General features: G+C 35.9%; 1 protein-coding gene across 7 annotated transcripts in view; it reads left to right on the top strand.

Annotated features, from left to right (window-relative positions):
* The window catches only part of stk31 (serine/threonine kinase 31), a 42379-nt gene that overhangs the window by 27079 nt on the left and 5300 nt on the right, over positions 1-10000 (top strand). For 5 of the 7 annotated variants that reach the window (NM_001386431.2, XM_087284940.1, XM_087284938.1 and 2 more), the window contains 5 exon segments: positions 3160-3240; positions 4268-4393; positions 4941-5060; positions 5152-5238; positions 6026-6175. In NM_001386431.2, coding sequence (NP_001373360.2) covers positions 3160-3240; positions 4268-4393; positions 4941-5060; positions 5152-5238; positions 6026-6175 — 564 coding nt within the window. 7 annotated transcript variants of the gene reach the window in all.

The raw sequence follows: 10000 nt of genomic DNA, 5'->3' as shown, positions 1-10000 counted from the left end.
ATCAGCACAGCTATGTTCTACTAATTCCTCCACAAGCACCAAACCATCAACACAGCCACAATCTGCCCCAGCAAGTCAGTTTCAAACATAAAAAAGTAAAAAAAAAAAAAAAAACTTTGTGTCTGTTTTGTGGCTGGCAGATGACAATAGCAGGGCTGTATCTTTTAGTATTATATAGAATACTTTTGTTCTGTCAGATCCCCCAGGCAGGGGTTTATTTAGATTTATTTAGCTAATTTTAGTTTTTAGAATTCTGTGCATTGGAAAGAAGTTCTTTCAGAAGAAGAACAGTTTTTTGAAATATTATTTGTTTTTATTCTATCTATTCAGTGTCCTTCAACAAGAACGGTGGTGATGGGGTTCATAATATTCACAATGGTATTTTATTAGTTGTTGGTTTAACCATGGATGAGATAATGGCTTCTATGTTATTTTCTTTTCAATGACATTTCTTGTCACATGGTCAAAAACAACAACTAATATTGCATGTCTATAATTTATATAATGGGTATAATTAAACAATACTTTCACTATAACGTAAATTAGAAGTGTAATAGAAAAAATATATATTTTTGGGCCATTTTGAATTTTACTCGAATACAAATACAAATACTTTTCCCCCCTCAACAAATACAAATACAAATACAAATACAAATACCGGCTGCTCCGCACATCCCTAATATATATATATATATATATATATATATATATATATATATATATATATATATATATATATATATATATATATATATATATATATATATATATATATATATATATATATATATATTTATATATATATATTTATTAGGGGTGTAACGATATTATAACCGAACCGAAATATTGCGATACACCAGCCACGATACGCATCGCGAAACTCTCGTGGCGTATCGCGGTACTCTTACTCCCCCTGCTGCCCATTGTTGAGGTTGACGTCACTTGTCTCTAACTAATTGAACCAATTTAAACACATCTTTATTATCACATTTAATTAAATTGTTTTAGTAATGAGAATTTGTTCTAAATATTATTTTCTAAAGTTAGTATTTTAGTGCATGTCATGTGACTTGAGTGAGCATCACACTCGTTACTACTGGACGCAGGATGGCTGCTTCACATAGTACTGAGATTGCAGATCCCCCAGACACATTTAAGTCATCTATGTGGAAACATTTTGGTTTTCCAGTTGAGTACAGGAATAGAATTCGTGTCATAGACAAAGCGCACGCCTGTCTGTCTTAACTGTTTCACGAAACTTACTTGTAAGGAAAAACATTTAAAAAGTGTGGTAATTTCACAATGTGAGGATGTAAGCAACAGAACTGCCAACAAAAGTGATTTAATGTACAAAAGTGAAACCAGAATAATGCCCAAATAAAATGTATGTATGTATGTAAAATGTATGTATGTATGTATGTATGTATGTATGTATGTAGCTTGTTTTAAAAAGCAAAAATAGTTGGCAAAATAGCAAATAAAATTGCAATATTCGTTTAAAAAAAATCGCAATATGATTATTTTGTCCATATTGCACAGCCCTAGTATGTAGACATGGTCAAGACAATCTGCTGTAGTTCAAATCGAGCATAAGAATGGGGAAGAAAGGTGATTTAAGTGACTTTGAACGTGCCATGATTGTTTGTGTCAGATGGGCTGGTCTGAATATTTCAGAAACTGCTGATCTACTGGGATTTTCACGTAGAACCTTCTTTAGGGTTTACAGAGAATAGCCTGAAAAAGAGAAAATATCCAGTGAGAGGCAGTTCTGTGGGCGCAAATGCCTTGTTGATGCCAGAGGTCAGAGGAGAATGACCAGACTGGATCTAGCTGATAGAAAGGCAACAGTAACTCAAATAACCACTCATTACAACCGAGGTTTGGAGAAGAACATCTCTGAACACACAACCAGTCCAACATTGAGGCGGATGGGCCACAGCAGCATAAGACCACACCGAGTGTCACTCCTGTCAGCTAAGAACATACAACTGAGGCTACAATTTGCACAGGATCATCAAAATTGGACCATATAAGATTGGAGAAACGTTGCCTGGTCTGATGAGTCTCGATTTTTGCTGTGACATTCAGATGGTAGGCTCAAAATTTGGCATAAACAACTTGAAAGCATGGGTCCATCCTGCCTTGTATTAACGGTTCAGGCTGGTGGTGGTGGTGTAATGGTGTGGGGGATATTTTGGGCACACTTTGGGCCCATTAGTACCAATTGGGCATTGTGTCAACGCCACAGCCTACCTTAATATTTTTGCTGACCATGTCCATACCTTTATGGCCACATGTTCTGATGGCTACTTCCATCAGGATAACCCGCCATGTCATAAAGCCTGAATCAGCTCAGGTCACCAATAAAGCACCTTTGGGATGTGGTGGAATAGGAGATTTGCATCATGAATGTGCAGCTGACATATCTGCAGCAACTGTGTAAAGCTATCATTTCAATATGGACCAAAATCTCTATGGAATATTTCCAGTACCTTGTTGAATCTATACAATGTAGAATTAGGCAGATCTCAAGGCAAAATTGGGTACCAACCTGGTACTAGTAAGGTGCACCTAATAAAGTGTACATGAAGGCAGATGGGTCTAATGTACTGTATACCCATATTAAGCATTTTCTTTATTATGGTTTTCTATAGGAAAACACAGAATGTGCAATTTAGCCAGTTATGTTTATATTCTGGGCAAATCTGTTTGCTTATGTGTGATTAATATAATCAATGCGATGTATATGGATGTTGGTCTTGAGTATCACTATCTAACTAAACTAGTATTGTGTACAAACTTGATCAAATTAATATAGGTCAGTGGAGCACAGGCTTATTTTGCCCTCCAGATGAGCATTCATATGTGTGAGAAACTATGCATATGTTTGTGCATATGATGAATCGCAGAGATACTGGGTTCCACCGGTGCAGGCATTGACCCAACAGATCTGAAGTAGCCTGAACATAAACTTATTTATAGCCTAACCACTGTAATTCAGATTAAGACAAAAACATGGTGCGGAAGATTTAACTGGCTCATTAAAATAATATTTAATTAATTCTATTAAAAAAAAGTTGCATACTGCTTCTTTATGCAAAATAATTAGGTCAGATTGGCAATTAGTTACCTAAATCTTCATTCTTTACTTTTGTGCAGATAATGCTGTGTGAGCTGGTGAAAAAAAGCTTTCCTGAGTTACCAGTGATCTATCCTGATGCTGATATCAATGATTATATGGTGAGTACAACTATTGTTCGTACATACTAGGGATGCAACAAAACTGTTAGCTCACGGTTCAATACATACGTTGATTTTTTTTAACATGGTTTTCGGTTCGGTTTTCTTGGCTTGATACCTGTTTTTTTTTTGTTTTTTTTTAATTCTATAAGCAATAGGATTAAGGAGAAGGGGTTAAGGAGAAAAGAATAAAAACAATTTATTGCAATACTCAATTTGTTTTACTTAAAAGCCAAGAAAAGCACACTAGTTCCTAGTGTATTGTGTAAAAAAAATTACCACTGAAATCTCACAGCTGATGGTAGCCCATGCACCAACAGGGGAACACACAAAATCCAACACTTTGAAAATAAACATACATGTGAAGTTAATAAAGATAAATTGTCCATTTCAAATAATCATATCTGTACTTAAGTAAACATTAATAAACCATTTTAATTATCTCGGTGCTGACAAAATGCGGGACTGTAGTCTGTAACGCGGATCGAGTGCTTTTATAAAATGACAAAAGCCTGCATTTCCAATCAGTGAAAACGGCTGCAAATCATTAGCAATTAGCACCCGCACTGCCTTTGTTATTTTTATGTGTCTCTCGGAACCAGTTGGGTATGTTTGCTTGAAAGATTCAGCGAGGGATTGTTGCTATTTGGAGGACTTTATTACCTTCTCTGCTATCCTGCCTTTAGACAGTGATATTTCTTGGTTATGGGGCTGCAGATGTGCAGTCATGGTTATATGTGTAAAACAATGCTTGCACACAGTTATTTTTTTGTTCACCGTTTTTTCTTTTATTGGCATTATGCTTACCAGCAAAATCGAAATGTCCTCACAGCGCAGATTTGAAAGACGCCGGAAAGACTGTCAACAGCTCAAAAAATGTGTTTTGGTGTTTCGTGACCCTTTAAACTTTCATTAATTGTCGTAAAAGTGTCTTAAAAAGTCTTAAATTTGACTTGAAGCCTGCAGAAACCCTGGCATTAGGACAGAGATATTTGTTTTTTATTTTACTGCATGTGTTTGCTTTCAGAGCTCTGCAGGGCTGTTAGTGAAGAGCTTGGACAGAGACATGTTTGACGCAGAGCCGATGAAAGAGCTGAGCGGAAAGAGACCTCTTCTTAGCACAGATTTCCAGGGGCAGAAGGTGGTCCTGAAGGTCAGAGATATTGCATATAATCTTAATTTGCTTCGCTTTAGTTTATGTATGGTTTACTTAGTATATATTATAGCTATATTGTCATTTTCAAAACAAATTATTCAGAATATTGATGTAAATACATATATGATTTAAAGAGCTGTTCAGGGGTTTATTGTTAGTTGGGTTTTTTATTGCTTTTAAAAGATGTTTCACCAATGGTATATTTTATTTGATTTATGTAATATGGTTTATATTAATATACATATACTGAAGTGTTCTAATAATTTAAAATAAATTTTATTGTCTGATAACATTTAAACTGATCCATGCGTCTCTAGTATGTATCCATGTATGTATATATGTATGTATGTGCATAATAAATCACATTAATCTCAACACTAAATTAATCTGTTAAAATTGGAAACCTTCTTTTGTTGTAAACTTTTTATTAAACATTATGTGAGGTTGTTGTTGTTACCTGACGTTCATACTTTCTGCATATGGGTGAAGTTTTCAAACATGTTCTGTTGCTGCTGTGGACTGTTGAATGTTGAGTTGTTTGCAGTGTTACGCTGTGGATAGAGAGTCAGAAGGGAAGGTGCTTGAACAAGCTGCAGAGTATCACAGAGTTCAGCAGAACAATCCAGCAACAACTGTTCCTCTTCTGGCACTATTCTGCGGCAAAGTTATCTTTATATTTTAATTTTGCAATCATATAAGCACAAATGTGCACTTGTGTACTAGTAAGTGCATGAAATGTCTTCTGTTTTCTTCAGTCTGATCCTTTAGCATACGTCATGGTACCAGACTACTCTATTGGAAGTCTCAGAGCCATTCAGAAATCCTCTCCACTGTTCTCTTGTGTGAGTAAATAAAAACTGAACTTTGTACACACACCAAAAGTGGTGAAAATTTATATTTGGGTTTGGAACTAGATGTACCCCTGATATAAAATTAAGGTTAAAACCAATGTGGACACAATGCAATTTTTTCCTTATGTTTGCTTTTCAAAACACTATTAGTTGGGTTTAGGTCAGTGGCTCTTTGGTGAACTGCACAACAAGCCCATCTTCCATGGATGTGTACAAGAAGGTCATGTATTTGATATGTACAGCAATAATCCATCAAATTAGCTAAAATGTGGATCTGTCATCTGAAACATGCAATGAAACGTATCTGCATTTGCTACATTTACTACATTGTAAATCAGAGGGTGAAGCTAAAGAGAAAATACTGAAAGGCCTGGAACACACCAAGTTGATGGTTGCTTTTGGGATTTAGTGGACTGGCTAGTTTGATTGGTGTGTTACACACGTCACCTTTCATCAGGTTAACGTCGTATCATGTTGGCCTGATTCAGCATTTTTAATTGGTGTTGGGCTGTTGGCTAAAGAGAGCGCTCCAACTGGTTATTCAGCAACGGATCAGAGCATAACGTAGTGAATTAAACAAATAAAGTCCAGAAGGAACACAAAGAGGCCAGCTGTAATTTTGCTACATTTTTTCAAGTATTAGCAAACGATTTGGATTATAAGAATACCAAACCTGTTTGCAGGAGTTTATTTTGGTGTCTTCTCATAATTTTTGCATTATTATTATTATTAATATTATCATTATTAACAGTTTTTAAATCTTTTTTTGGTGGTGTAGGAGATCAGGAATGTGATGAAGGGTGTAGCTCTGGGACTGCAGGGTCTTCATGCTGCATCAGTTACTCATGCATCTCTACATCCCAACAACGTGTTTGTCATCGGCCGAGAGAGAGGCATTGTTGGAGATTACGATTTCACTAAGGCACCTGTAAGTGATTTTAATTACGTGGTATAATTTATTTATTTATTTTTTTTAGGAAAAAGACTAAATGTAAATAGCTTAAACCTGTGAAGCCATTTTTACACAGCCCTAAGTGGGTCTGTGTCTGCTCAGAATTTAGTGTAGAGATGGTATGTCGCAATAAATGGTTTCTGTAAAGGTTTGTGTAAATTTTGTTTTATTTTTTGCATTTTATGCCGCTTCAGGTTTGGTTTCTGTGCCACTTTACTCTGTAAATATGCCTTAGGGCAGGGGTCCTGGAGGGCCGGTTTCTCTGCAGGGTTTAGCTCCAACTTGCCTGAAAATACCTGCCTTGGTGTGTCAAGTATACCTAGAAGCACCTTGATTAGCTTGTTCAGGTGTGTTTGATTAGGGTAGGAGCTAAAATGTGCAGGACACTGGCCCTCCGGCAACAAATTTGGTGACCATTGCCTTAGGGCATGGGTCTCAAACTCAACTCCCGGAGGGCCGCAGTTCTGCACTGTTTTGCTCTAACCCTAATCAAACACAGCCGATCAAACTAATCAAGGTGTTCAAAAGAGTCTCAAACACCTTAGTTAGTGGCATCTGCTGTGTTTGATTAGGGTTGGAGCAAATCTGTGCATATCTGTGGCTCTCCAGGAATCCAGTTTGGGACCCGTGTGTGTGTATGTGTGTGTGTTAGGGATGGGTCGCTACTTTGTTCAAATACTCGTACTTATATCAGACATGAAAGGCCGATACCACCCACCGATACCACTTAACAGTAATTCACTACATGGATGTGATTTTTTTATTTATTTATTTATTTTTCTCTACCTGACTTCAGTGTCTCAATATATTAGTTAGCCTAATGTATTATACATAAATAGCTTAGTCCTTATAAACATTCCGTTTATAAATGACATTAATAATGCCTACTGTCCAGCACTTCCCTGTAGGTTTACACACTGCATAGACTATAGGCCCTCTAATGTGTTATGAATTGCTTGTTTTAAATGACAGCGAGACATACTACATTTAGTTTTTATTGTAAAATATACATTATAACCCAGTACACTGTAAATAATTATTTTTTGAATGGCTTGCCTATTGGTGGCGTATATAACCGTTAAGCTAAAATAGGCTAAGCATATTTTAGTTAATATTAAAACACATTAATACAAACTAGCCGCCGTTTCACTTTTTTTTTTCGTTTCTGTATGTTTATCAAATGAAAAATGCAATGAATTGTTTATTTTGGTTGTCATTTTATTAGAATGAATATAATTATTAGGCGACACAACTTCTACATATCATTGGCTCTGATTATGTTTATACAGATATCCTTCAGATAGACTTTTTGGCTCAAAGACATTTATGCCTGTTAATTTTAGTGCTGTATTTTAATAAATTTTGCAAAGGCTTCAGCTATTCCAACTGTCAGCTGTTACCAGCCTCAGTTTTGCGACTTGACTTGTATGGTGTCTACGTATCGATGTCTGGATGACAGCCAGAGAGATGAGATCAGACCTCAGATTCGATGTGTGGCCGCACCTCGCAGTTACTTTACTGCAATTTTCGAATATTGGCTCATCTAAATTAACTTTTCAGTCGATTAAAAGCCGAAATATTGCCAGACAGATGAAGAAACTTTCGGTTTTTGAAAAGAGCGGCTTCAGTGATAAAAGACGCGCACACACACACACACACACACACACACACAGGGTACACTCTTGTACGGCTATTCATTATTGATTTTTTAACATTAAACACATAATAATCAAGTGCAAAAAAATAAGAGCTGAACTTGGCAAAAAAAGTTATTACTGCGGTTGCTGCAATGGTTGTTTCTTTGCAGTTGACGTGTCAGTGCTAAATCAATTTTGTTTTAATGAAAAATATGATTATTTATTATTAAACATTGTGAGATGCTGGTCACGTGATTTTTAAAATAAGAGTAGGTCTATGGGTTGCGTATTTATGGTTATTAATCTTACCTACCCGCGACCCACCCATAGTTAAACATCAAGTATAGCCAACTTTTTGATTACCTGACCAGCGGATTAACGGCAGGACTCGTGAATATGATAGGGTTGGAAAGAATCACGTATAACAGGGTTTTATGCGTCCCCAATATGCAATGACAAGTGAGTGACTCCATAAGGTAATGTACACTGCACACACTTTGTGTAATGTGTAAAGTCGTGGACGGATGTCAGGATAACTAGTCCTTTAAATGTCCTTGCTGAATCATTAATAGATAAGGTCTGAATTTGCTGGGTTATTAACAATGTGTCTATATTTTTGGCTTGGAACAGCCTTCTGTTTAAAGATTTTTGTGTTCATCCTTGCTACAATAAATAAATAAAAAAATAAAAAAACGAACAAATAAACTTCATTGAAACCAAATCTATCAAGTATCGCTACATGATATCGGCGAGTACACAAATTAAAATACTTGTACTCTTATCGGTTCGTAAAAAAGTGGTATCGTTGCATCCCTAATATGTGCATTGGATTATGCATATGGAATTCATTTACAAATGTGGTTATGTATAGTAATTCTCTTTTATTATATAGCACTCTTTTATTTATGATTATTTAAGGGTCGAGACAGAATGGTAATGCAAGTTCACACAATGCTCCTCTGACTAAGGGAAATTGTGACAGGTCCTGGTAAACTATTTTACAAATCTGAAAACTTTTGTGTGTACCTAAAATCTGATTTGGTAACATAAAGTTGAAGTCAAAATGATTAGCCCTCTGGTGAAATTGTTATTAAAATATTTACCAAGGGATGATTTTTTTTTTTTTCAAATAATGTTTTTACAAATCATAAGACCATTTTAAGGTCAATATTATTAGCCTCCTAAAGATTTTTTTAATTAGCTTGAGAACAAACAACTGTTGTCCAATGACCTAATAACCTAACTAGTTAAGCTTTTAAATTGCATTTTCAGCTGAATACTAGTATCATGCAAAATAAAGAGTAGAATATTATGTACTGTCCTCATGGCAAACATAAAAGAAATTTGTCCTTTAAAATTAATTAAAGAGCCCGTATTATGTTTTAAAAATAGTCATATTTTGATTTTGGTGGTCTCCAACAACAGGCTGATGTGCATGCAGGGGTCAAAAAACACTTTCATTATCTCATAATATGCATTTAATTTTACCTAATTATCCAAATGACTCCCATATGATTCGTTCAGTGATTAATTTGTTCCCAAACCCCTCCTTAGTGCGATGCTAATCTGTGCTGATTGGTCCAATGACCCAATCTGTTGTAATTGCATGACTGTGTTCAGCGTGAGACAGAGAAATACCCAGCATGGCTTATCAACAATTTTGAAGTAGTCGGAGTGCAAAGTGAATGTAAGAGCCCAGTGCAAGAGTGCATTAAAGCAATTCCCTTAAACCAGCATATTGCTCTATTCTTAACCACAAGTAAAAACAGTAACACACATTAAGTGTTAATTCACACAGCCGCAAAAGCCAAACTATTTTAAAACTTGACCGCCACACATGTGTTGGAACAGCTGACGGTGGCAACAGTAACGACAAACGGCAGTGGATCGCCGGCTCACAAGCGCATTTAAATCTGTAAACAAAGAGGCATGCCTCGTGTTTTCAATGTGGTTTTTGACGCGTTATGAGAATATAAAGACATAACCTGATACAGTACAAGTTACAAAGTAACAAAACAGAATTAAATACATAACTTGCAAGCTAGAGAAATTAAAGAGGCAAGCATTTTAATCGCACAAGGTTACTTACACTTGTGAAATGGAAGGAGTAACTGATCCATGAACTATGTACTGTATCTGCTAAAGTGTTTGTCGACGGAGCTGT

The sequence above is a fragment of the Danio rerio genome, chromosome 16 (genome assembly GCF_052040795.2).
Source record: "Danio rerio strain M-AB ecotype USA chromosome 16, GRCz13ab, whole genome shotgun sequence".
NCBI lineage: Eukaryota > Metazoa > Chordata > Actinopteri > Cypriniformes > Danionidae > Danio > Danio rerio.
This window is presented reverse-complemented; position numbering and strand designations above follow the sequence as displayed.